This window comes from Dipodomys spectabilis, unplaced genomic scaffold, assembly GCF_019054845.1.
Source record: "Dipodomys spectabilis isolate Male_0828 unplaced genomic scaffold, ASM1905484v1 ptg000002l, whole genome shotgun sequence".
NCBI classification, from domain to species: Eukaryota; Metazoa; Chordata; class Mammalia; order Rodentia; family Heteromyidae; genus Dipodomys; species Dipodomys spectabilis.
In genome coordinates this window covers 56,882,422-56,908,696 of record NW_024870679.1, presented here as the reverse complement: position 1 = coordinate 56,908,696, position 26,275 = coordinate 56,882,422, and the positions used below count along the sequence as shown (strand labels likewise).

Genomic DNA, 26,275 nt, shown 5'->3' with positions numbered 1-26,275 from the left:
AAAAAGGAGAATTACAGGCCAATCTCCTTGATGAACACAGATGCAAAGATCCTTAACAAGATTCTAGCTAACAGAATCCAGAAACACATTAAAAAAATAATACACTATGATCAGGTAGGCTTCATCCCAGAGACACAGGGATGGTTTAACATACGTAAGTCAATAAATGTAATCCAGCATATCAACAGAGCCAAGGTCAAGAATCACATGATTATCGCCACAGATGCAGAAAAGGCCTTTGATAAAATTCAACATTCATTCATGCTAAAAGCTCTGGAGAAAATAGGAATAGAAGGAACATTTCTAAAAACAATAAAAGCCATTTATGACAGACCAATAGCCAATATTATACTTAATGGGGAAAAGCTACAACCAATCCTCCTAAAAACAGGAACAAGGCAAGGATGTCCACTGTTTCCACTCCTCTTCAACATAGTCCTAGAACCCTTAGCCAGGGCAATAAGGCAAGAAAAAGACATTAAAGGGATCCGCATAGGGAAAGAAGAAGTGAAACTATCCCTTTTTGCAGACGACATGATACTATACCTCCACGATCCCAAAAACTCCATCCCCAAACTTTTAGAAATCATAAGTCACTTCGGCAAAATAGCAGGATACAAAATAAACCCACAAAAATCAGTTGCCTTCCTATACACTGATAACGCACAGGAAGAGAGGGAAATAAAGGGAGCAACCCCATTCACAATAACCTCCCAAAAAATAAAATATTTAGGAATTAACCTAACCAAAGATGTAAAAGAACTATTTAATGAGAACTATAAAAAGTTAAAGAAAGAAATTGCAGAAGATACTAGGAAATGGAAAGACCTCCCATGCTCCTGGATAGGCCGACTTAATATAGTAAAGATGGTGATACTTCCAAAACTAATATACAAATTCAATGCAATTCCTATAAAAATCCCAATGACGTACATCACTGAAATACAGAAAACAGTCCAAAAATTTATATGGAACAACAAAAGACCTAGAATAGCCAAAACAATTCTAGGGGATAAAGACAATATGGGAGGGCTATCCATGCCGAACTTCAAACTCTACTACAGAGCTATAATCACAAAGACAGCATGGTACTGGCACAAAAACAGACCCGAAGACCAATGGAACAGAATAGAAGATCCAGATATAAATCCACAGGCCTACAGCCAGCTGATATTCGACAAAGGAGCCAAAGACATACAATGGAAGAAACACAGCCTCTTCAACCGCTGGTGCTGGGAAAACTGGGCAGCCACATGCAGAAAACTAAAAGTGGACCCCAGCCTATCACCATGCACCAACATCAACTCAAAATGGATTAAAGACCTTAACATTAAACCTGAATCTCTGAAACTACTGCAGGACAGAGTAGGAGAGACACTTGAACTAATAGGCACAGGAAGGAACTTCCTGAACAGAGTCCCAGGGTCACAACAAGTTGGAGAGAGACTCGACAAATGGGACTACCTTAAAATAAAAAGCTTCTGCACAGCTAAATCTATCGCAACTAAGCTAGAAAGACAACCAACTAATTGGGAAAAAATATTTACCAGCAATATATCAGACAAGGGGTTAACATCCTGTATATACAGGGAACTCAAGAAACTAATCCCTCCCAAACCTAACAAACCAATTACTAAATGGGCAAGGGAACTAAAGAGGGACTTCTCAAATGAAGAAATAAAAATGGCAAAGAAACACATGAGGAAATGTTCATCATCCCTGGTGGTGAAGGAAATGCAAATAAAGACAACCCTGAGATACCACCTTACCCCAGTCAGAATGTCCCACATCCACAAATCAGCCAACGACAAATGCTGGAGGGGATGTGGAGAAAGAGGAACCCTATTACACTGCTGGTGGGAATGTACACTTATACAACCACTTTGGAAAGCAGTCTGGAGGGTCCTTAGAAAGCTAAAGATTGACCTCCCTTACGACCCAGTCATACCACTTCTAGGCATCTACCCTGAACAACAGGAACCAATATACAAGGACACGTGCACCTCCATGTTTATTGCAGCACTGTTCGCAATAGCTAGGATATGGAAACAACCTAGGTGCCCCACCACAGATGAATGGATCCAAAAATTGTGGTATCTATACACAATGGAATATTATGCAGCCATTAGAAATGACAAAATAATGGCATTTGCAGGGAAATGGATGGAACTAGAAGGAATCATGTTGAGCGAGGTAAGCCAAGAACGAAGAGACAAACGGTACATGGTCTCCCTCATAAGTGGATGCTAAATCCAAAAGGTTAGGTGATACGACAAAACTAACAGGACTTAAGAAACAAAGAACTCCCGCTCATCTGGTTGAACCACTACTAAATATCCTCATGCTGCTGATCACAAATATGGTATATAACATGTGAACACTGTTATATATTACAGACTGTGGTAGACAATTTGCTCCAGGGAAGTTAGAATGAACTTGTGACTTTGAAATTATGTAATCATTTAATCACAATAAAAAAAAAAAAAAAAAAAAAAAGAACCTCGGGGAAGGGAGGGAGGGAGGGGATGGTAGGGGGAAAACAATGGAGGGGGTAACAATGTTCAAGAGGAAGTGTACTCATAACCTCACTCATGTAACTGTAACCCTCTGTATAGTAGCTTTACAATAAAAAAAAAAAAAAAAAAAAGAAAAAAAAAAGTAAAAAAAAAAAAAAAAGAAAAAAAAAAAAAAAGAAAAATAAAAAATGCCAAAATCCAGGCTGGGAATGTGGTTTAGTGGTAGAGTGCTTGCCTTGCATGCCTGAGGCCCTGGGTTCGATTCTTCAGCACCACATAAGCAAAAAGAAAAAAAGCTGGAAGTGGCGCTGTGGCTCAAGTAGTAGAGCACTAGCCTTGAGCTGAAGAGCTGAGGGACAGCACCCAGGCCCAGAGTTTCAGGCCCCACGACTGGACCCCCCCCCCCCCCAAAAAAAAAGCCAAAATCCAGGCTGGGAATGTGGCTTATTGGTAGAGTGCTTACCTAGCATGCATGAAGCCCTGGATTCAATTCCATAGTATCACATAAACAGAAAAAGCCAGAAGTGGTGGTGTGGCTCAAGTGGTAGAGTGCTAGCCTTGAGCACACAGAAGAAGCTCAGGGACAGTGCCCAGGCCCTGAGTTCAAGCCCCAGGATTGGCAAAAAAAAAACACTTGTAAATTATCCCACAAAAACTATTAGAGTTTTTGTGTTTTTTTTTTTGGTCCAGTCGTGGGCCTGAACTCTGGGCCTGGGCACGGTCCCTCAGCTCTTCAGCTCAAGGCTAGCGCTCTACCACTGGAGCCACAGCGCCACTTCCGGCTTTTTTCTTTTTTCTTATATAGTGCTGAGGAATCGAACCCTGGGCCTCAGGCATGCAAGGCAAGCGCTCTACCACTGAGCCACCTTCCCAGCCCACTATTAGAGTTTTTTGAAGTTACATTTTAGCTGTTTTGTTTTTGAGCACTCACAAGGTATAGCTTGATAAATACTACTATAAAGTGATGTAATGTCGAAGTACTATTCCCTACATAAATAATAAATTCATTTATGTGTTGTTTTTTTTTGTCAGTCGTAGAGCCTGAACTCTCAGCCTAGGCACTGTCCCTTGGCTCTTCAATTCAAGGCTAGCACTCTACAACTTAAGCCACAGTGCCACTTGTAGTTTTCTGGTGATTAATTGGAGATAAGAGTCTCACGGAGGGCTGGGAAGGTGGCTCAGTGGTAGAGTGCTTGCCTTGCATGCATGAGGCCCTGGGTTCGATTCCCCAGCACCACATAAACAAAAAGAAAAAAAGCCAGAAGAAACGCTGTGGCTCAAGTGGTAGAGCGCTAGCCTTGAGCTGAAGAGCTGAGTAACTAGGATTACAGGCATGAGCCACTGGCACCTAGCTCCCTCTTTTATTCTTCACTTAAAAAAAATTATTGTATGCATGTATTCTCCAATGCCATTAAGTATTCACAAATGCTACAGCAGCAACTTCCAATGTATTCCCTTAAACAGAAAATTATTACACATTGAGATGTAACAGGAAAAGTTCGTATCTTACCAGAAGTCCTAGAACTTTCTGTTGAATGGATGACTCAGTTGGGAAGGACTGTAAAAGAAGAGAAACTTATAACTCCTCAAAGAATCAAATATAGCAAGTAATTGTTGAAATAAGTTAATAAATGTTAAAATGAAACTAAATTCTGGTTCTGACCTCTAGAACCCTCATGAAAAGTTCTAACCCTTGGTTTTCAATAAAGTGTCTGCAAGTAGTTGGGGATTCATCTGTAAGGTTCCAAAGTGCACTCAGAGTAAACTTCAATGTAGTGTCCACTGAATTCTGATTGGTTTTCTGCTTCACTATTTGAAGAAGTTGCTGAAAAGAAAACAGAATTGTAAAATTTAAGATAATTTATACCCACAAATCCATGAGGATTATCATAGGCTGGACTTGAATTCATGAATCTCTGCCCCTGTCTTTCAAGCGCTAATATGCCCAGCATGAAGGGTTTTTTATAAATACAACAGTCCCAAGGATCATACCTTGCTTTCAGTGGGATTTTGATAAATGCTCTATGTTTTTTTGCTGATGCCTGTAATTAATCATATGTGAATAACACTTAAAAGCACATGATTGAAACTTTGACCAGCTATCATCTTCCTTTCCCTCCCTCCTTTCCAACCCTCCCTCCTTCCCAACTCTACTTCCCTCCCTCCCTTCTTTTTTTTTCTTTCTTTTTAAGGTGGTACTTGGGATTAAATCCAAGGCCTCTACCACTAAAGAGAGTGTCCTCAGCCCTGAAACAAGCTGAGCTTGGGATAAAAAAAGGTGGAGAGTAAAACTGATATTTACTAAGTACCAATAAATTACATTCTATATTATAATACTATTATACCATTTCCCAGGGCAGGAAACAGTATGAGAAATATTAAGTAATGTGATCACAGTCAACTTAATAAAAGAAGTAAGAATTTCAAGACCTAACTGGCCTGATTCTAACAAATTCCACATTTTCCTTAAGAAAAAAATAACTAGGTACTGATGCATCACTCTTGTAGTTCCAGCTACTCAGGAAGGTGAGTCCTGGAGGATCATGGCTCAAAGTCAGTCTGGGGAAGAAAAGCCAACCAGACTCCATCTCTGATAAACCAGCAAAATGCTGGACAAGTGGTAGAGTACCACCCATGAACAAGAAAATTGAGTAAGAGTGTTAAGGCCCTAAGTTCAAGTTCCAGTACACACACACACACACACACACACAATGACAAGTGAATTACAATATATGCTGGATATCAGAATGACAATAGCCTTGAAATTACACACACACATACACACACACACACACACAATGACAAGTGAATTACAATATATGCTGGATATCAGAATGACAATAGCCTTGAAATTACACACACACACACACACACACACACACACTACACACAATGACAAGTGAATTACAATATATGCTGGATATCAGAATGACAATAGCCTTGAAATTCCAGTTGTAAACTATTTTTATCATAGTTTTACCCTAAGAAATTTAAGTTTGGAAGGTAAGTAGTTTAAGTAGGCATCCGTAATTCCATTTTTAGTAATAGTTTTGAAGTTAAAAAGGAACCTACTAAAATATATATTGAAGAAAACATAGGCTGGATGCTGGTGGTTCACACCTGTAACCTTAGCTACTCAGGAGGCTGATATCCAGCATCACAGTTCAAAGCCATCCTGGACAGGAAAGTCCAGGAGACTTACTTCCAATTAACCACCAAAAAGCCAGAAGCAGAGCTGTGGTCCAAGTGGTAGAGCATTAGCCTTGAGTAAAAAAGCTAAAGGACAGCCAGGTGCCAGTGGCTCACACTTATAATCCTAGCTACTCAGGAGGCTGAGATCTAAGGATTGGTTCAAAGCCAACCCTGGCAGGAAAGTCCTTGAGACTCATATCTCCAATAAACCACTCAGAAAACCGGAAGTGGCGTTGAGGCTCAAGTGGTAGAGGGCTAGCCTTGAGCTGAAGAGCTGAGGGACAGCGTTTAAGGCCAGAGTTCAAGCCCCATGACCGACGACAAAAAAAAAAAAAAAAAAAGCTAAGGGACAATGTCCAGGCTGAGTTCAAACCCCAGTAGCCCCCCACATATACATAATTATAGGCAATTCAGAAAAAAAAAAATTAGAGGCACAAATTCTAGGTACAATTGAACTTATGGCTAGGAATGTAGCTTCAGAATTAAGTCACCTGAGCTTAAATGTAAACACTATATCTGACTAAATTAATTTTAATTATTGGTTTCCTCACCTATAGTATGGGGGATAAATAAAATTAAAAAAAAAAAACTTGGGGGGGCTGGGAAGGTGGCCCAGTGGTAGAGCACTTGCCTTGCATGCCTGAGGCCCTGGGTTCGATTCCTCAGCACCACATAAGCAAAAAGAAAAAAGCTGGAAGTGGTGCTGTGGCTCAAGTGGTAGAGTGCTAGCCTTGAGCTGAAGAGCTGAGGGACAGCGCCCAGGCCCAGAGTTCAGGCCCCATGACCAGACCCAAAAAAAAAAAAAAAAAAAACTTGGGGGGGGGCGGGGAGGATTGACTGGGGCGGGGGGGGGGGGGGGGGGGGGCGGAGGGAGGATGGGAAGGGATGGGAAGGGGAAACAAAGGAGGAGGCTACAATGCGCTTGATAAGAAATGTACTCATTATCTTGCCCATGTAATTGTAACCCCTCTGTACAGTATTTTCACAATAAAAAAAAAGAAAACCAAACAAAGTCAGTAACAATAATGACAAAAAAACCAACTGAATTTTTTTTTATTGTTACTAAGGAGTTGTACAAAGGTGTTATAATTCTATATGTCAGTACAATACTTCTTGGACAATGTTAACCCTTCCTTCACTTTCCCCATTCTCCCTCACTCATCCCTGCTCACAAGTTGCATAATTCATTTTTTACATAATATATATCTGAATATAATGACTGCATTTGTTCACCCTTCATCTCCATTCCTGTGCCCTCTTTTGTTTCCCCCACCAAAAAGATAAACCACCAAAACAAAAACATGTTCCAGTTTCTGGAACTCATTTTTAATTCCAATTGAAAGGGGATTTTTTGTGTTTTTTTTGTTTTGTTTTTTGCTGGTTGTGGGGCCTAAACTCTGTGCTTGGTTGCTGTCCCTCAGCACTTCAGCTCAAGGCTAGCACTCTACCACTTGAGCCACAGAACCACTTCTGGTTTTTTCTGTTTATGTGGTGGTAAGGAATCGAACCCAGAGCTTCTTGCATGCTACATAAGCACTCTACTACTAAGCCACATTCCCAGCCCCTAAAATATTTTTTTTTAATCACAACCAAGAAACTAAGGTGACTTGCTCAAAATCATACAACTAGTAAAAGACAGAATTGAGAATAAATATAGTTTTGTCAACTCTGAAATTCCTGCTCTTTCTGTTATGTCTCAAAGACCTCCTCTCTCTCTCTCTCTCTCTCTCACTTTCACTCTCTCTCTCTCACTTTCACTCTCTCTCTCTCTCTCTAGTCATGGGGCTTGAACTCTGGACCTGGGCACTGTCCCTCAGCTCTAGGCTAGCACTCTACCACTTGAGCCATAGCACCACTTCTGGTTTTCTGAGTGGTTTATTGGAGATAAGAGTCTCGAGGACTTTTCCTGCCCCACTGGCTTTGAACCAGGATCCTCAGATGTCAGCCTCCTGAGTAGCTAGGATTACAGGCATGAGCCACCAGCTCCCAGCTTCTTTCCTTCTCTTTACAGTATTACATATTTCTATATCTATATCTATCCCCTGGGTCGGTCATGGGGCTTGAAACTCTGGGCTGGGCACTGTCCCTCAGCTAGTCAACTCAAGGCTAGTGCTCTACCACTTGAGCCACTTCTGGTTTTCTGGTGGTTTATTGGAGATAAGTGTCAGGACTTTCCTGCCTGGGCTGGCTTGAACTGTGATCCTCAGATCTCAGCCTCCTGAGTAGCTAGGATTACAGGCGTAAGCCACCGGCACCCAGCTTGGTTATATTTTTTAGGCTGGGTTCTTTTTTTTTTTTTTTTTTTTTTGGGTCCGGTCGTGGGGGCTGAACTCTGGGCCTGGGCGCTGTCCCTCAGCTCTTTAGCTCAAGGCTAGTGCTCTACCACTTGAGCCACAGCGCCACTTCCGGCTTTTTTTCGTTTTGCTTATGTGGTGCTGGGGAATCGAACCCAGGGTCTCTGGCATGCAAGGCAAGCGCTCTACCACTGAGCCACCTTCTCAAGGCCTGTGAGAGACTCATCTCCAAAAACCACCAGAAAACCAGAAGTGGTGCTGTGGCTCAAGTGGTAGAGCACCTCAGGGGCAGCACTCAGGCAGAGTTCAAGCCCCACGACCAACCCCAACCCACCCCCCCAAAAAAAGATACTGCTTCTACCTATAGTCTCTTCATTTTTGTTGTTTTAGGGGGTGGTACTGGGTTTTGAACTCATAGATATGGGCTTGCTGGGCAGGCACTTTACCACTTGAGGCATGTCTCCACCCCTTTTGCTTTATTATTTTTCTGAAAGGGTCTTGTTCTTGCTGGGGTTAGTTTCAGACTCCAATCCTCCTACCTATACCTCCCAAGTAACTGAGGTTATAAGCCTTTACTATATCCATCGTATGTGTGTGTGCCCACGCATGCACACACATGTGGCAAATGCGTGCACAAGTGTGCTCACATGCTGGGGCTAGGGTTTGATCTCAGGACTTGAGCTTTTGTTTATTGTTCTGTTCAAGGCCAACACTCTACCACTTGACCTAAACCTCCACTTCCAGCTCTTGATAATTAGAGGTAATAGTCTCCCAGACTTTTCTGCATGAGCTGGCTTTGAACACAAACCTCAGATCTGAGCCTCCTGAGTAGCTAGGATTATAGGCATGTGCCACAAGTACCTGGCTGACTGTTTTTTGTTGTTTTTTTTTTTTTTTTTGGTGCTGGTCCTCAGATCCTGTCCCTAAGCTTTGTTTGCTCAAAGTTAGTACTCTACCACTTGAGCCACAACTTAATTTCTGGCTTTCTGTTACTTAACTGGAGATAAGAATCATTCAGGCTTTTCTCCTGTGACCGGTTTTGAATCACATCTTTATATCTCAGCCTCCTAAGGAGTGGATTACAGGTTTAAGCCACAGGTGTTAGGTTTTGGTATTTTTTTTTGTTGTTGTTGTTGTTTGCCAATCCTGGGGCTTGAACTCCAGGCTTGGGCACTGTTCCTGAGCTGCTTTTGCTCAAGACTACCACTCTACCACTTCCACCACAGTGCCACTTCCGGCTTTTGTGTATGTGGTACTATGGAATTGGACTGGGAGCTTCATGCATATTAGGTAAGCACTCTACCACTAAGCTACATTCCCAGCCCCTGGCATTTTTTTTTTTTTTGGTTGGCCGTGGGGCTTGATCTCTAAGCTTTGGCGCTGTTCCTGCGCTCTTCAGCTCAAGGCAAATGCTCTACCGCTTGAGCCACAGCGCCACTCCTGGTTTTCAGCAGGCTTTGAACAGAGATCCTCAGATCTCAGCCTCCAGAGTAGCTAGGATTACAGGCGTGAGCCACTGGCGCCTGGCAGCTGGCATTTTTTGTTGTCGTTGTTGTTGTTTTTAGGTCCAGTCATGGGGCCTGAACTCTGCCTGGGCGCTGTCCCTCAGCTCTTCAGCTTAAGGCTAGCACACTACCACTTGAGCCACAGTGCCACTTCCGGTTTTTTTCTTTTTGCTTATGTGGTGCTGAGGAATGGAACCCAAGGCCTCAGGCATGCAAGGCAAGCGCTCTACCACTGAGCCAACTTCCCAGCCCCATGCTGGCATGTTTTTTAAGGCAAGATCTTTCTAACTTTTTTGTCTGGGCTGGCCTAGAACTGTACTCCTCAAATGATTATAAGTAAAATCATGTATCAGGTATTTAAATTATTTATTTCCTCAAATTATCTAGCACAATGTGTCTAATAGGCTTTACATTTTCTTCATAAAATAAGAACAATCACAGAATTTTAGACAATTTTTTTTCTAGTGTTAGGAATTGAATCAGGGCCTTGTGCATGCTAAGCAAGTTCTTTACCACTGAGCTACACCTTAAACCTCTAGATAAAATTTTAATGTTCAAGTAGGTCCTAACTGTTCAAGTAATTTGCTAAATTTAAAGTGACTTTACAAGTTAGAACTTAGATCATCTATCAGGGAGTAAAGCTGCCTCTATGAAAAAACAAACAAACATGTCCATTTAGAATAAACAAAAATTAGCTGGGCGGGCGCTGGTAGCTCACGCCTGTAATCCTAGCTACTCTTGGAGGTTGAGATGTGAGGACTGAAGTTCAAAGCCAGCCCAGGCAAGAAAGTCTATGAAACTCTTTACCTCCAATAAGCCACTAGAAAACAGCAAGTAGTACTGTGGCTCAGATAGTAGAGCACTTGCCTTGAGCTGAAGAGCTCAGGGACAGCGCCCAGCCCCAGAGTTCAAGTCCCACAACCAACAACAACAACAAAAAAAAAAAAAAAAAAGGAAAAAATTTATTTTATTTATTTATTCTTTTTACTGAACATGTCAGATTTTTACTTGTAATTATTCCCTGGATTATACAGTAAGCCACAAATTCCTTTTAAATATTTTAAATTATTTTAAAATAATTTTTAAAATATTTCAAATTATTTTAAATATAGGGACTATTTATGAAAAATACTGCTCAGTGGTAGAATACTTACCTAGGATGGGGCCATAGGTTCAATCCCAAGTATCTCACACACACACACACAAAGTCAAAAGGTACAGAATACTGACACAACATTGCCGACAGCAATAAAAATGAATACTATTTTATGCCTGAATAGAGAAGGTAATGAACTTACCCTGACAATAAAAAGCTCAGCACCAAGTTGTGCAGTTTGTTCTGTAGAAAGCTGGAAAAAAAACATACAATAAAGTAAATGTCTAAGAACTAGACAGTGACTGGACTTCTGAATACTGTAGACAGCTTGAATAAGTAGACCAGCAGAGGGATTCTGGCACAAAGATTGGGAGGAAAAAGTAGTTAAAATGGGAAACAACTGCCTGTACAAAATCATTCAGCAGGGGCTGGGAATGTGGCTTAGTGGTAGTGTGCTTTCCTTGTCTAGTATGCACGAAGCCCTGGGTTTGATTCCTCAGTACCACATAAACAGAAAAGGCCAGTAGTGGTGCTGTGGCTCAAGTGGTAGAGTGCTAGCCTTGAGCAAAAAAACTCAAAATGATCTGTATAACTTGCGGGGGGGCGGGGAGGAGGAGGCTCGGGAGGCAGTTGGGGGGAGTAGGAGAAAATTGAGGGAAGGGGTACCAAGATTGATAAAGAGCCAACATTAAAAATTGGCAAGTGGAAAAGAAAAAAAAAAAAACTCAGGGACAGCGCCCAGGCCAAGTTCAAACCCCAGGACTGGCAAAATAAAGAAAAAGAAAATCATTCAGCAAGAGATCAATTACCTTGGCAGCCAGAATGGAAATGATAGCGACAGCCATCCTTTGCATATTTTGATCCTCATGGTTGCAAAGCCACTGCATTACAAGTTTGGCAGCTTCAAACCTGAAACACATGGAAGGTTTCCTAGGTTAATCCTGGTGATCTAGACACAGTTTCTGAATTCTAGATGGAAGCTGATACTATAATTTAAGTTAATAAGAAAAAGGAAAATTTCTCTAACTTTATAGAGAATAATTGACACCTCGTGCTTTAGAGATTTAGTGAAGCAACAAGAGCTTATGGAAAAAATAGTAAAAAGTAGCATTTCCTTTTCTATAGTGATAATTATTTTCCCCTTTGGTGATAGTCCTGTGACTTGAACTTAGGACCTGGACGCTGTCCTTATGCTTTCAGGCTCAAGGCTAGCACTCTACCACTTGAACCACAACTCCACTTCTGGCTTTTTTGTGATTAATTGGAGGTAAGAGTCTCATGTACTTCCCTGCCTGGACTGGCTTCAAACCATGATCCTCAGATCTTAGCTTTCTGAATAGCTAGGATTATATGCAGGCCACTGGTGCCTGACATATTTCAGTATTTCTATACTGCTGCTTAAATTAAGTGTCTCCAGCACAATGGAGACATTCATTTAGTGAACTCCTGCTTTGAGCCAGATACTGTTCCTAGTGATAGAACAGCAAACCAAGTAACATATCTCTACTCTCATTACTCACATAAAGTTTACACTGTAGGAAAGAAGAAAAAATAATAAATCATATAAGTAAGTATCTTTGACATATGCTATGAGAAAAACTGGGAAGAATAGATATAAAATGTTGCAAGGAAGCCAGGTGCCAGTGGCTCACACCTGTAATCCTAGCTACTCAGGAGGCTGAGATCTGAGGATCATGGTTCAAAGCCAGCCCAGGCAGGAAAGGCCATGAGACTCATATCTCCAATAAACCACTAGAAAACTGGAAGTGGTGCTGTGGCTCAAGTGGTAGAGTGCTGGCCTTGCGCTGAAGAGGCAAAGACAGGGCCCAAGCCCAAACTCAAGGGCATGACCAAAAAAAGAAAAAAACGTCTCAAGGGCAGATGACATTGAATCTTTTGTAGGCAATAAGACAGCTACATGGACCTCCAAGAGAAAGCATTCTAGACAAAGGGAATTCGAAATACAGTAGTACTGAAGTGGGAGTGTGTCTGAGAGGGTTTTTTGTTTTGTCAGTCATGGGGCTTAAACCCTGGGCCCGGGTGTTGTCCCTCAGCTCTTGAGCACAAGGAGAGTGCTCTACCACTACAGCCACAGCGCCACTTCCGATCTTCTGGTGGTTTACTGGAGATAAGAGTTTCAGGGATGCCGGGCGCTGGTGGCTCACGCCTGTAATCCTAGCTACTCAGGAGGCTGAGATCTGAGGATCGCGGTTCAAAGCCAGCCCGGGCAGGAAAGACCGTGAGACTCCTATCTCCAATAAACCACCAGAAAACCGGAAGTGGCGCTGTAGCTCAAGTGGTAGAGCGCTAGCCTTGAGCTGAAGAGCTGAGGGACAGCGCCCAGGCCCAGAGTTCAAGCCCCACGACCGACAAAAAGAAAAAAAAAAGAGTTTCAGGGATGTTCCTGCCCAGGCTAGCTTTGAACCACGATCCTCAGTTATCAGAATTCTGAGTAACTAGGATTATAGGCATGAGTCACCAGCACCCAGCTGTCTGGGAGTTTTGAGATAGAGCATGGAAGACAGGCAGACCTGAGAGAATGGAAAGATTCTAAGAGGTGAAGTCAGAGGTGTGTAACAGGTCACATAGTCTTAGTAAAGAATTACTTTTTGCTGGGTACTGGTGGCTCATGCCTGTAATCCTAGCACTCAAAAGGCTGAGATCTCAGGATTGAGGTTTGAAGCCCAGGGAGACTCTTATCTCCAATTAACCACTCAAAAAAACCAGAAGTAGGAAGTGGTGCTGTAGCTCAAGTGGTAGAACACTGGCCTTGAGCTGAAGAGCTGAGGGACAGCGCCCAGGCCCAGAGTTCAAGCCCCATGACTGACTAGAGGGAAAAAAAAAAAAAAAGATTTGTAAGATTTTGAATTTTAAGTCAATCACTTACCTGTTAAATGGAACATCTTGAAGGATCCGGTCACTGCAAAGGGAAAGGAGGCAATTCTTCTGTAACTAAAAAAAAAAAAAATCAAAGGGACAAAAAATATATATAAGTAAAATACCAATCTAATCTTTGTTTTCTGAATTATGGCAATGGGGCCTGAACTCAGAGCCTAGGTACTGTCCCTTAGCTCTTTCCACTTAAGGCCAGCACCTTACCACCTGAACCACAGCTCTACTTGCAGCATTTTGGTGATTAACTAGAGCTAAGAATCTCTTGGACTATTCTGCCTGGGCTGACTTTGACCCAATAATATCCTCAAATCTCAGTCTCCTGAGTGGGTAAGGATTACAGGTTTGAGCCACTACCACCCAATTTCATCCTAATCTTTTAGTTAAAGGCTGTCTCCATTAAAAAAGGAAGCAGACTAATGAAATAATACTTCTGTTTTTTACCTTGATAACACAGAAAATCACTGTGAATTTTATTCCAATTTCTCTGCAAATGTTCCTAAGAGGATATTGATATTCTAAGAAAACATTCTTTGTTTGAACTTATATATTTAGATTTTGGCATAATACCTATACATTAAATAAACTTACCAGTGTTTCAGTACTTTGACTTAAATATAACTCAGATGTTTTATCTCTGCATATTGTAAGCACCTATCCCTTTGTATTTACCTAATTTATTTTTAAGTTCTATTTAATTTCTCAATAGAACCAAGATGTTAGAAAAGCACAGTCAGTACTTTAAATTATTTACTTAGAAAGAAAAAATTAAAAAGTTGCTGTACTTAAAATGCAGGTATCACTGAACATTGTATCTTAAAATTTTAAATAGCGAAGAAAAAAAAATTCTGATTGGCTAACCTAAGCTAAAATCACAAATTAAAAACTTTAAAAATTTTGGTGCCTGGTGGTTCACACCTGTAATCCTAGCTTCTTACCAGGCTGAGATCTGAATGAGGACTACAGTTTTAAGCCAGCCTGAGTGGCAAAGTCTGTGAGACTCTTATCTTCAATAAGTCACCAAAAAAGCCAGAGTGGAGTTGTGGTTCAAGTGCAGAGTGCTAGCCTTAAGGAAAAAAAAGAAAAGAAAGCAAGCTCAGGAACAGCTCATCTAGGTCCTGAATTCAAGCCCCAGGACTAGCACCAAAAACAAACAACAGCCAGGCGCTGGTGGCTCACGCCTGTAATCCTAGCTACTCAGGAGGCTGAGATCTGAGGATCTCGGTTCAAAGCCAGCCCGGGCAGGAGAGACTGTGAGACTCCTATCTCCAATAAACCACCAGAAAACCGGAAGTGGCGCTGTAGCTCAAGTGGTAGAGCGCTAGCCTTGAGCTGAAAAGCTGAGGGACAGCGCCCAGGCCCAGAGTTCAAGCCCCACGACCGACAAAAAAAAAACAAACAAAAAACAAACAAACAACAACAACAACAAAAACCCAGGGCTGGGAATATGGCTTAGAGAGCTTACCTAGCATTCATGAAGCCTAGGTTCAATTCCTCAGCACCTCATAAACAGAAAAGGCCAGAAGTGGCACTGTGGCTCAACTGGTAGAATGCTAACTAGCCTTGAGCAAAAGAAGCTGAGGGATGGGCTGGGAAGGTAGTTCAGCAGTAGAGTGCTTGCTTTGCATGCATGACGCCATGGGTTCGATTCCTCAGCACCACATAAACAGAAAAATCCGGAAATGGCGCTATGGCTCTAGTGGTAGAGCACTAGCCTTGAGCTGAAGAACTCAGGGACAGTGCCCAGGCCCTGAGGTCAAGCCCCAGGACTGGTAAAAAACTAAACAAACAAAAACTGTTCCATTTTAGCAACAAATTTAAATTAACCTGACTCATATGAACTTGAAAGCAATTGGGCTAATTTAACACTTTTAATTTATGGACACTCATCTATAAGCCAATTTAGTACCATGAAAACAATGTATGAACATAAGCACGTATATAGATATAACATATTAATACACATATATACATAGTCATACAAATAACAATGGTTGAAGGTTTTTCCTGGTGACACACCAGCAAGAAATTAAAGCCAATTGCTTTTAAGATAGACTGATCTGCAGGGTGTCAGTTGCTCACGCCTGTAATCCTAGCTACTCAGGAGGCTGAGATCTGAGGATCACGGTTCAAAGCCAGCCCAGGCAGGAAAGTCCGTGAGACCGTTATCTCCAATAAACCACTAGAAAACCAGAAGTGGCACTGTGGTTCAAGTGGTGGGATGCTCCTCTTCAGCTCAAGAGCACAGGGACAAGGCCCAAGCCTAGAGATCAAGCCTCATGACAAAAAAAAAAGATAGTCTGACTCAAGTCAACCAGTAGCTCATGCCTGTAATTTTTGCTACTCAGGAGGCTGAAATCTGAGGACTGCAATTCAAGGCCAGCCTGGGTAAGAAAGTCATGAGATTCTTCAGTTAACCACCAAAGCCTGGAAGTGGAAGTGTGACTCAAGTGTGTGACTCAAGCATCAGTTTTAAGTGAAAAAGCTATAAGACAACACCTAGGCCCTGAGTTCAAACTGGAGGGGAAAAAAAAAAGTCTGATTCTATCATAGCATTTATAGCATATGTTGGAAGTAGTCTATACTTGGCCACTTCAATAAAGACTAATATTCACTCTAACTTGTTTTCCTTTTTTTTTTTTTTGTCAGTCCTGAGGCCTGAACTCTGGGCCTGGGCACTGTCCCTCAGCTCTTCAGCTCAAGGCTAGCACTCTACCACTTGAGCCACAGCACCACTTCCAGCTTTTTCTGCTTATGTGGTGCTGAGGAATCAAACCCAGGGCTTCATGTATGCAAGGTAAGTACTCTATCACTGAGCCATTTTCCTAGCCCCAGAATTATTTCAAACACATTTTGTTTGTTTGTTTGTGTCGGTCCTGGGCCCTGAATTCTGAGCTTGGGCACTATCCCTGAGCTCTTCAGCTCAAGGCTAGCATGAGCTACACTTGAACCACACAGTACCACTCCCAGCTTTTTCTTTTTCTTTTTTTCTTTTTTTTTTGGGGGGGGGGGTGTTCGGTCGTGGGGCCTGAACTCTGGGCCTGGGCACTGTCCCTCAGCTCTTCAGCTCAAGGCTAGCGCTCTACCACTTGAGCCACAGTGCCACTTCTGGCTTTTTTCTTTTTGCTTATGTGGTGCTGACGAATCGAACCCAGGCCTCACGCATGCAAAGCAAGCACTCTACTACTGAGCCACCTTCCCAGCCCCTTGTTTTCATTTTTTGAGACCAAGTCTCTCTTTTTTTTTTTTTTTTGTCCAGTCCTGGGGCTTGAACTCAGGGTCTAGGCGCTGTTCCTGAGCTTCTCTGTGCTCAAGGCTAGCACTCTACCACTTGAGCCACAGCACCACTTCTGGACTTTTCTGTATATGTGGTACTGAGAAATCGAACTCAGGGCTTCATACATGTGAGTCAGTCTACCACTGAGCCACCTTCCCGGCCCCAAGACAGGCCAGGCAGGAAAATCCATGAGACTTTTATCCAATTTGTTACCAAAAAAAGTCCGAAGTGGCACTGTAGCTCAAGTGAGCAAAAGAGCTCAAGGTCAGTGCCCAGTCCCTCAGTTCAACCCCTAGGACTAGCACCAAAAAAAAAAGGGGAAAGCCAGGCGCCAGTGCTTCACACCTGTAATCCTAGCTACTCAGAAGGGTGAGATCTGAGGATCACTGTTCAAAGCCAGCCTGAGCAGGAAAATCGGTAAGACTCTTATCTCCAATTAACTACCAAAAAATGGGAAGTGGAGCTATAGCTCAAGTGGTAGAGTGCTCACCTTCAGCTGAATAGCTGAGAGACAGCGCCCAAGCCCAGAGTTCAAAGCCCCACAACTGACAAAAAAAAAAAGGGGGGGGGGGCGCGCGAAGGGAACAAACACATGAATCATTCAACAACCAATGAAAGTATACCACTATACTCGGTGCCAGTGGCTCACACCTGTAATCATAGCTGATTAGGAGGTTGAGATCTGAAAATAGTGGTTTAAAGCCAGCCAGGGCAGGAAAGTCTCTGAGATTCATCTCCAACTAATTACAAAAAACTGAAGAAGAGCTGTAGCTCAGGTGTTAGAGTGCTATAGCACAAAAGCTTAGGGACAGATCCCAGGTCAGAGTTCAAGCCTCAGGACTGGTCAAAAAAAGAAAAAGGAAAGTACACCATTATAACACACAGGTTATTCCTGTCAATAATAGCTTTTAATGGCTTATAAAATATTGTACGAGTTATAGGGGAACATGCTATAATCCCTAATACACAGGAGGCAAATAGGAAGATAAAAGGCGAAGGCTAGTCCAAGCAAAAGCACAAGACCTTATCTAAAACCAAACTAAAGCAAAAAGTAAAGGGGACATAGACCAAGCAAGGTAAAGAAAGCACTTGCCTAGCAAGTAAGCACAAAGGCCTATGTTCAAATACCACCACCAAAAAAATTCATATTGTATATTACTTTTTTTTTAATTTGGGAAGTTGCTTTTTTAACATTTTTAAAAGCCGTTCATATGTGGTGCAGTTGGAAAATCTTTCATCTAAAAAAGACTTAAGATAGCCAGGCAGCAGTGATTCATACCTGTAATCCTAACTACTAAGGAGGTTGAGACTTGGAAGATCTCAGTTTGAAGCTAGCCTGGGCAGAAAAGTCTGCAAGACTCCATCTCCAGTCAACCAGAAAAATGCCAGACTGAGGCATGACTCAGGTGGTAGAGTAGTGGCTGTGAATGAGCAATCCAAGTGAGAGCTCAAGGTCCTGAGTTGAAGCCCTGGCACCAAAAAACAATTAGTTAATTAAAGGAGATTTAATATAAAAGAGTCCAACTATAGAAAACAAAATTCATATTAATGGAATATATAAAGCTAGTAAAGCTGGGCACAGATAGCTTAGGCCTTTAATATTAGGAACTCAGGAAGCTAAAATCTAAAGGTCCAGGTTCAAAGTCAGCCCAGGCAGACAAATCCATGAGACCCTTATTTTCAATTAACTAGCAAAAAGTCAGAAGTGGAGGCATAGCTCAAGTGGTAAAGTACCAGCTGTGAGGAAAACAGCTAAGCAAGAACTAGAGACTTGAGTTAAAGCTCCACATGCACATGCACACGCACACATATACACAAACAGCTAGTCAAGAAATAGAAAAACTGATATAAAATCAATATCCTTGCAAGAAAGATATATGGAGATTATATAAAGAAGAAATGGTACAGAAAGACAAAATAGTATATGACATTGAGCAAGTCAGGAAGTTTTATATGAATCATTGGCGGTGAGGTGATAGAATAGACTCTGCATTTCCCTCCCCTGAATTCTGAATAGTTTCTGACAGAAAAATGATTAAGAGGGATCTGGCTCCCATGTTACCTTTTTCCTCTTTTTTATTTTTCTCAGCAAATAAGCAAGAATTTGTACAGGATCTATGGAAATAAGAAGGGCAATAATGCTATTCCAATTACTTTGTGTGACAAGTCCATTCTTCCTCCTACTTTATCTTGAAAACTCCTAAATTTTCTTTGCAACCTAGCACAGGGACAATAATACATTTATGAGGAAGCCTTCCTAATCTTTAAAACATAGGGCTAGGGAGTAGAGCACCTGCAGAGCCCTAGGTTCAACACAGGCCCTAAGTTCAAACACAGTAAAGAAGGAAATAGAAACATATTGTCTTTGCTGACTTCTGATACCAACATTTGGTTGTGCCTAGTCCAGAACATATTTATTTGCTTACTTGTTTAAAGTATCACAAACTCTACTTTGATGGGGAAGTCGAATTTTGTATGGCTTGTACTATACAATAATATATTTAAATGCCTTTAAGTGAGGCATTTACTTTTTTTTGTCCTGTGCTAGGGATAGAACCCACTACCTCCGTGCATGCTAGAAAAATGGTCTACCACCTAGCTGCATCCCCAGGAAAGTATTCTTTGTTGTCTACTTCTCTGTTGTCTTATTCTACACAAACCACAAATTCGTAACTATCTAGCTTCCCAAAGCACTTTAAACTCCCAGGCTTGGTCAATTAAACTGAATTTTATGAAGATAGGAGGTAAAAGAAAAACATAGAAGGACTATTTGAATAGGAATTCATATGTACTTACCTGCTGGTGATTGGGAAAATGTTCCATGGCTTTAAGCAGCAAATGGGTTACATCAGCCAGGAGCCGGACAGGCATTCCTGCAGCAAGATCCTGCTTGGTTAAGTTAAAGACACAGGCACTTGCAGCCAGTTGCACTGGCAAATTCATGGGGTGGTTTCTCATGCCAGTTACCACAAGCTAGGAAGAAAAAAAGCAGTCTTAATTTACTTTTTTTTAAAAAAAAAACTTTTTGTCAGTCATAGGGCCTGAACTCTGGACCTGGGCGCTGTCACTCAGCTCTTCAGCAAAAGGCTAGCGCTCTACCACTTGAGCCACAGTGTCACTTCCAGCTTTTTCTGCTTATATGGTGCTGAGGAATTGAACCCAGGGCCTCATGCATGCAAGGCAAGTACTCTACCACTGAGCCACCTCAGCCTTTTTAGTTTACTTTATATATACAAACCTTCTATTTTTTTTTAAGTTTTAACAAGGATTTATTTTAGTATAACAGGTTCAAGTTGGGGGGGGGGGTTGGGGGAAGGCAAAGCTGGAGAAAAATGAGGGAGGGGGTAACAAGTTGAAAAGAAATGTACTCATTACCTTACATATGTAACTGTAACCCTTTTATATATCACCTTGACAATAAAATCAAATTAAAAGCTGGGCACGGGTGGCTCACATCTGTAATCCTAGCTATTCAGGAAGCTGAGATCTGAGGATCACAGTTTAAAGCCAGACCAGGCAGGAGAGGCTGTGTGAAACTTTTATCTCCAATAAACCACTCAGAAAACTGAAAGTAGTGCTGTGGCTCCAGTGGTAGAGTGCTAGCCTTGAGCTGAAGAGCTAAGGGACAGGGGACAGTGTCCAGGCCCCACAACCAATCAACAACAAAAATCCAGTAAGATGATTGTGATAACATGAAAATCTGTATGTTGGTAAGGGGATATGTGGTCAGACTTTTCTGCCCAGACTGGCTTCAAACCACAATCTTCAGATCTCAGCCTCTTGAGTAGCTAGGATTATAGGCATGAGCCAAGGGTGCCTGGCTCCACATCATTTTTTTTTTTATTCGACACTGGATCATTAGCATACAAAAACTATTATTTCCCCATCTTTTTATGACGGGGTTATTGGGACTTGTACTTGCACTCTTTCTTAGGTTTTTTTCACCCAAGGCTGGTACTCTACTATTTGAGCCACCCCTCCAACTTCCAGTTTTTTTGTTGATTAAACAAAGTTAAGAGTTTCTTGGATGTGTGTACCCAAGCTGCCTTTGAACTATGATCCTCAGTTCTCAGCCTTCTTAGTAGCTAGGAATACAGGTGTGAATTGCTGTACCTGGTTTATTTCCTCCATCTGTAAAAAACAAAGCACTGAAAGGTGGAGATCATGAATACAGTTCAAGGCCAGGCTAAGAAAAAAATGTAGTGAAATGTCCAGTCATGGTAGTTCAAGTCTGTAATCTCAGTTATGTGGTTGGTAGAGGTAGGAATATCATAGTCTGAAGCCAGATCAGACAAGAAACATGAGACTCTATGTGAAAAATAAATTTAAAAAAAAGCTAGAGAGGCAGGGCTTGGTAGAGAGCATTTATCTAGCAAACTCAAGGTAGTATTTCAGGGCTACCAAACAACACAAAAAAAAAAAAAGAAAGAAAAAAAGAAAAAAAACTACTTCTTTATTCATTTACCACCTTTTTGGTTGTTGTTTACCTTTGAAACAAGATTTCTTGTTCAAAAAGCAAAAAAAAAAAAAAGACAAGTACATAGTAAATTTCAATGTCCTCTGGTACCCATGGAGAGAGTGACAGGTGTAGATGATGATATACTAAGCAATGTAGTTCGTATCCAAGCAGCCCATTCTCAAAATTTAAGGTACTTAAAGGGTGATTTCTTGTTTTTCCACTAACTTATTGAATTTGCACTCTCACAGACCCTCAGTTTCACAATCTGTAAAACCGATGATAAAGGGCTGGGAATGTGGTTTAGTAGAGTGCTTGCCTAGCCTGCATGAAGCCCTGGCTTCAATTCCTTAGCACCATAAACAGAAAAAAGCTGGTTTGGCGCTGTGACTCAAGTGGGTAGAGTGCTAGCCTTGAGCACAGAGAGGCTCAGGGACAGAGACCAGGCCCTGAGTTCAAGCCCCAGGTCAGGCAAAAAAAAAAAAAAAAAATCTTGTGTTCAATAAATATTAACAGCTGGGTGCCAGTGGCTCACGCCTGTAATCCTAGCTACTCAGAAGGCTGAGATCTGAGGAGTGCGGTTCAAAGCCAGCCCGAGCAGGGAAGTCCGTGAGACTCTTTTTTTTTTTTTTTCTTGGGTCCGGTCATGGGACCTGAATTCTTGGCCTGGGCGCTGTCCCTCAGCTCTTTAGCTCAAGGCTAGCGCTCTACCGCTTGAGCCACAGCACCACTTCTGGCTTTTCCCTTATGTGGTGCTGAGGAATCAAACCCAGGGCCTCATGCATGCAAGGCAAGTGCTCTGCCACTGAGCCACCCTCCCAGCCCCACCATGAGACTCTTATCTCCAAGAAACCACTAGAAAACCGGAAGTGGCGCTGTGACTCAAGCTGCAGAGTGCTTACCTTGAGCTGAATAGCGCAGGGACAGCGCCCAAGCCCAGAGTTCAAGCCCCAGGACTGACAATAAATAAATAAATAAGGAAATAAATAAATAATAAATATTAATGCCAAATATAATATACTCTCTGTTTTTCAAAGTTGTATGCTTAAGATTGATCTCAGGGGCTCATCTAGCCATATCAAATTTAAATTTCTTGAGGCATTTATTTTGATGCCAGGGATCAAACCTTTCACATGTTAGAAAAGCACTGAGCTAGTTGTACCTGTAGCCACTCAAATACCTTTTTTTTTTTTTTTTTTTGGCAGTCCTGGGGCTTGAACTCTGGGCCTGAGCTCTGTCCCTGAGCCCCTGTGTGCTTAAGACTAGTGTTCTAGCTCTCTCTGCTTTTCTAGCTCTTTCTCAGCTCTTTCCTTCTCTTCTCTTTCCCAGCTCCCTCCTCTTTTCTAGCTCTCGCTCTGCTCTCTCTGCTCTTTTCTAGCTCTCTCTGCTCTCTGCTCTCTCCTCTCTCTCTGCTCTCTCTCTTTTCTTTTCTAGCTCCTCTCTCTCTTTCCCAGCTCTCCCAGCTCTCTTTCCCAGGCCTTTCCCCACCACGTGGAGGACCAAGATGGCCTGGTGCCAGCTGGAACGATGAATAAACCTACCCCTTACCTGAGAAAAAAAAAAAAAAGACTAGTGTTCTACCAGTTGAGCCACAGTGCCACTTCCGGCTTTTTCTGAGTAGTTTACTGGAGTAAGAGTCTAACAGACTTTCCTGCCCAGGCTAGCTTCGAACTGTAATCCTCAGATCTCAGCTAGAAACAAATACCTTTTTTTTTGGTTGGTCATAGGGCTTGAACTCTGGGCTTGGGTGCTATCCCTGTGCTTTTCAGCTCAAGGCGAGCTCTCTAGCCACAGCGCCACTTCTGGCTTTCTAGTGGTTTATTGGAGATAAGAGTCTCACGGACTTTCCTACCCGGGCTGGCTTTGAACAGCAATCCTCAGATCTCAGGCTCCTGAGTAGTGCAAACTGGCCTGGAACTGGTAATACTCATGTTTTAGCATCCTGAGGGTTAAATTACAGAAATGTGCCACCACACTTGACCTGAATATGCTTTTGAAAATAGGCGATATTGGATGGGAATGTGACCTAGTGGTAGAGTGCTTGCCTAGCATTCACGAAGCCCTGGGTTCGATTCCTCAGTACCACATACGCAGAAAAAGCTGGAAGTGGTACTGTGCCTCAAGTGGTAGAGTGCTGGCTGTAACAAAAGCAGCTCAGAAAAAGTGCCCAGGCCCTAAGTTCAACCCCCGGACAAGGAAGGAAGGAAGGAAGGAGGGAGGGAAGGAAGGAAGGAAGGAGGGAGGGAGGGAGGGAAGGGAAGGATGGAGGGAGGGAGGGAGGGAGGGAGGGAAGGAAGGAAGGAAGGAAGGAAGGGAGGGAGGAAGGAAGGAAGGAAGGGAGGAAGGAAGAAAGGAAAGAAGGAAAGAAGGAAGGAAGGAAGGCCATATCTGGGAAGGAAGGAAAAATAGGCCATATCTCAGATTTCTAGTGACCAAAAGAACAAATACTGCCCTAAGCAACTAAGTTAAGAATCTCCTTTTTTATTCTTGTTAAAAGCTCTTTAGTTTAAAGCATCTTAATTGGAAAATAACGGGGATCAAATACTGAGGCATAGGAGGATCATTAATGGTGTAGAAAAGTGTCTTTGGGCTTCTTAATATTGCATTTCTAAAAAGACCTTTTTTTTGGTCATGGGGTCTGAGCTCTGGGGCTGAATGCTGTCCCTCAGCTCTTCAGCTCAAAGCTAGCATGAGCCACAGTGCCACTTCCTGCTTTTTCTGTTTATGTAGTGCTGAGGAATTGAACCCAGGGTCTCATGCCTGCAAGGCAAGCATTCTACCACTGAGCTACCTTCCCCACCCCTCTATAAAAACTCTTTAAGTGGGAAGAAATATAAAGTTAATATACAATGCAGTAAGCTGATTCCAGTCATATATTTCTATTTTCAACTACATGTACAAATAAAATGTGGTTAATGGTTTAGTAGTTATATATGCACTAGAAAGCATTTATATTGCTTATTGTGACTACTATAAAACTTGAGTAATACTATGCAACTATCATCTTCCCCATGTATAGCTAATAATTGAAATAGCAGACCATCAATCCCATTAAAAATCAAGCCAAGTACCTGCGGCTGACATCTGTAATCTTAGCTATGCAGGAGGTGCAGGCCTAGAGGCTTTCTATTTAAAGCCATCCCAAAAAGAAAAGTCTGAGAGACTTCATCTCCAATTAACCAGCAAAATGCTAGATGGGAGGCATGGCTCAAATGGCAAAGCATCAACCATAAGAAAAAAAAGCTGAGTGAGAACAGTAGTCTCTGAGTTCAAGCTACAGGCAGGATAAATAAATAAACAAACAAAATACAAAATTTCCTTCATCATCTGACCAGGAACACCATTTCAAAATTTTCATAACCAGTTTTTTTTTCTTACCTTCAAAATTTCTGGCTTTGTTTTTTCCATGACATGTGTCAGGCTAAAAAGATGAAATAGAGCTTCTCGGACAAAAAAGGCCCGTTCACTGTACCGCTTTAATGCTTCTGCAATCTGAGTTTCATTGGCTTCACCAGACACCTTTTGAAAATAATCAAAAGATTAGTGCCCAGAATTATTATCAACTCTCTAAATTTCTTTACCTAAACATCAGTTGTAAAGATGCTACCCAGTATAGCTATGTAAGGCTTTAATTAAGTGGGAAAAATTACTTTTCAGCTCATCCAGAGATGTCTGTTAGCTAGACTCAGAACCTAGCACAAATACCTTTTCTGTACCTAAAATAAATCTCAAGATACTTAACGCTGATTACATGGTCTTATTATATAACTAGGCTCATAAGAAGGAGATAAACAAAAAGAAACCTCTACCCTAGCTCCCAATATTATAGCTACAATGGCCCTTTTTCTTCTTCTAAGCTTTCAATAAACTAAGCTCTTCTTCAGAAAAAGGCCATTACATACATTGTCTAAGTGAAACCTCAGTTTATTTTTTTTTGGTCTGTCATGGGGTTTGAACTCTAGGCCTCAGCGCTGTCCCTGAGCTCTTACAGCTCAAGGCAAGTACTCTACCACTTGAGCCACAGCACCACTTCCAGTTTTCTGGTGGTTAATTGGAGATAAAAGTCTCTTGAATTTTCCTGCCCAGGCTAGCTTTGAACCGTGATCTGCAGATCTCAGCCTCCTAAGGATTACAGGTGTGAGCCACCAGCACCCAGCTACCCAGCTACCTCTGTCTTTTTTTGCCTAACTAACTTCTACTAGTCCTTTCTTTCTTTCTTTCTTTTTTTTCGGGGGGGGGGGGGGGGGTGTCGGTCATGGGCCTGAATTCTGGGCCTGGGCGCTGTCCCTCAGCTTTTCAGCTCAAGGCTAGTGCTCTACCACTTGAGCCACAGTGCCACTTCCGGCTTTTTTTTTCCTGCTTATGTGGTGCTGAGGAATCAAACCCAGGGCCTCATGCATGCAAGACAAGTGCTCTACCACTGAGCCACCTTCCCAGCCCCTCTACTAGTCCTAACTAAAGTTAAACACATCTTTGAGAGGTCTTCCTTAACACACAAATATAAATCAGGTCCTTCAAAACTTTTCATGGACTTCATAGTTATTACCATATTACTCCCACCAGACTGACCCATTCACCACTGCACCTCAACAGCTAGCATTATGCTTACTCAGAACAATAACTGTCCATCAAATAAACTCCCAAATAATTTCCCCAGATTCATCAACTTCTGTAAGAAGTTCTGCTCAAACTTAAATCTAGGAATTTTTCATTTACACCAGTTAATAATACACTTATATTACATGATTCAAACACTATTAAGTAAATGATTATTTATAAATGTAACAAATAAAATTAACTAGTGCAAAAGAAATGACTAAAATATTACCATAATGTTACCAATGAAATAATAGGTATAGGCATTACACATCATTAGAAACAACTAGACAGTATATAATGAAAGAGTGTAACACATAGTATCCTGCCAAAGATATCAAGTATTAGTGAATTAAACCTCCAAAATCTAGCTATTAATTTGCGAAACATACCAACAGAAATATGCAGCATTAAGCACATATAATCAATAAGATCCACATTGAGGAAAACT

General features: G+C 41.8%; 1 protein-coding gene across 1 annotated transcript in view; it reads right to left on the bottom strand.

The window, feature by feature from the left end:
- Positions 1-26,275, bottom strand: part of Zyg11b (zyg-11 family member B, cell cycle regulator) — a 63,438-nt gene that overhangs the window by 14,572 nt on the left and 22,591 nt on the right. The window contains exons 4-10 of the mRNA XM_042676167.1: positions 24,607-24,747; positions 19,569-19,745; positions 13,491-13,555; positions 11,413-11,512; positions 10,806-10,856; positions 4,180-4,341; positions 4,027-4,074 (exon numbers count right to left, since the gene is read on the bottom strand). Of these exons, the coding sequence (XP_042532101.1) occupies positions 4,027-4,074; positions 4,180-4,341; positions 10,806-10,856; positions 11,413-11,512; positions 13,491-13,555; positions 19,569-19,745; positions 24,607-24,747 (744 nt within the window). The remainder of the gene's footprint in view (positions 1-4,026; positions 4,075-4,179; positions 4,342-10,805; positions 10,857-11,412; positions 11,513-13,490; positions 13,556-19,568; positions 19,746-24,606; positions 24,748-26,275) is intronic.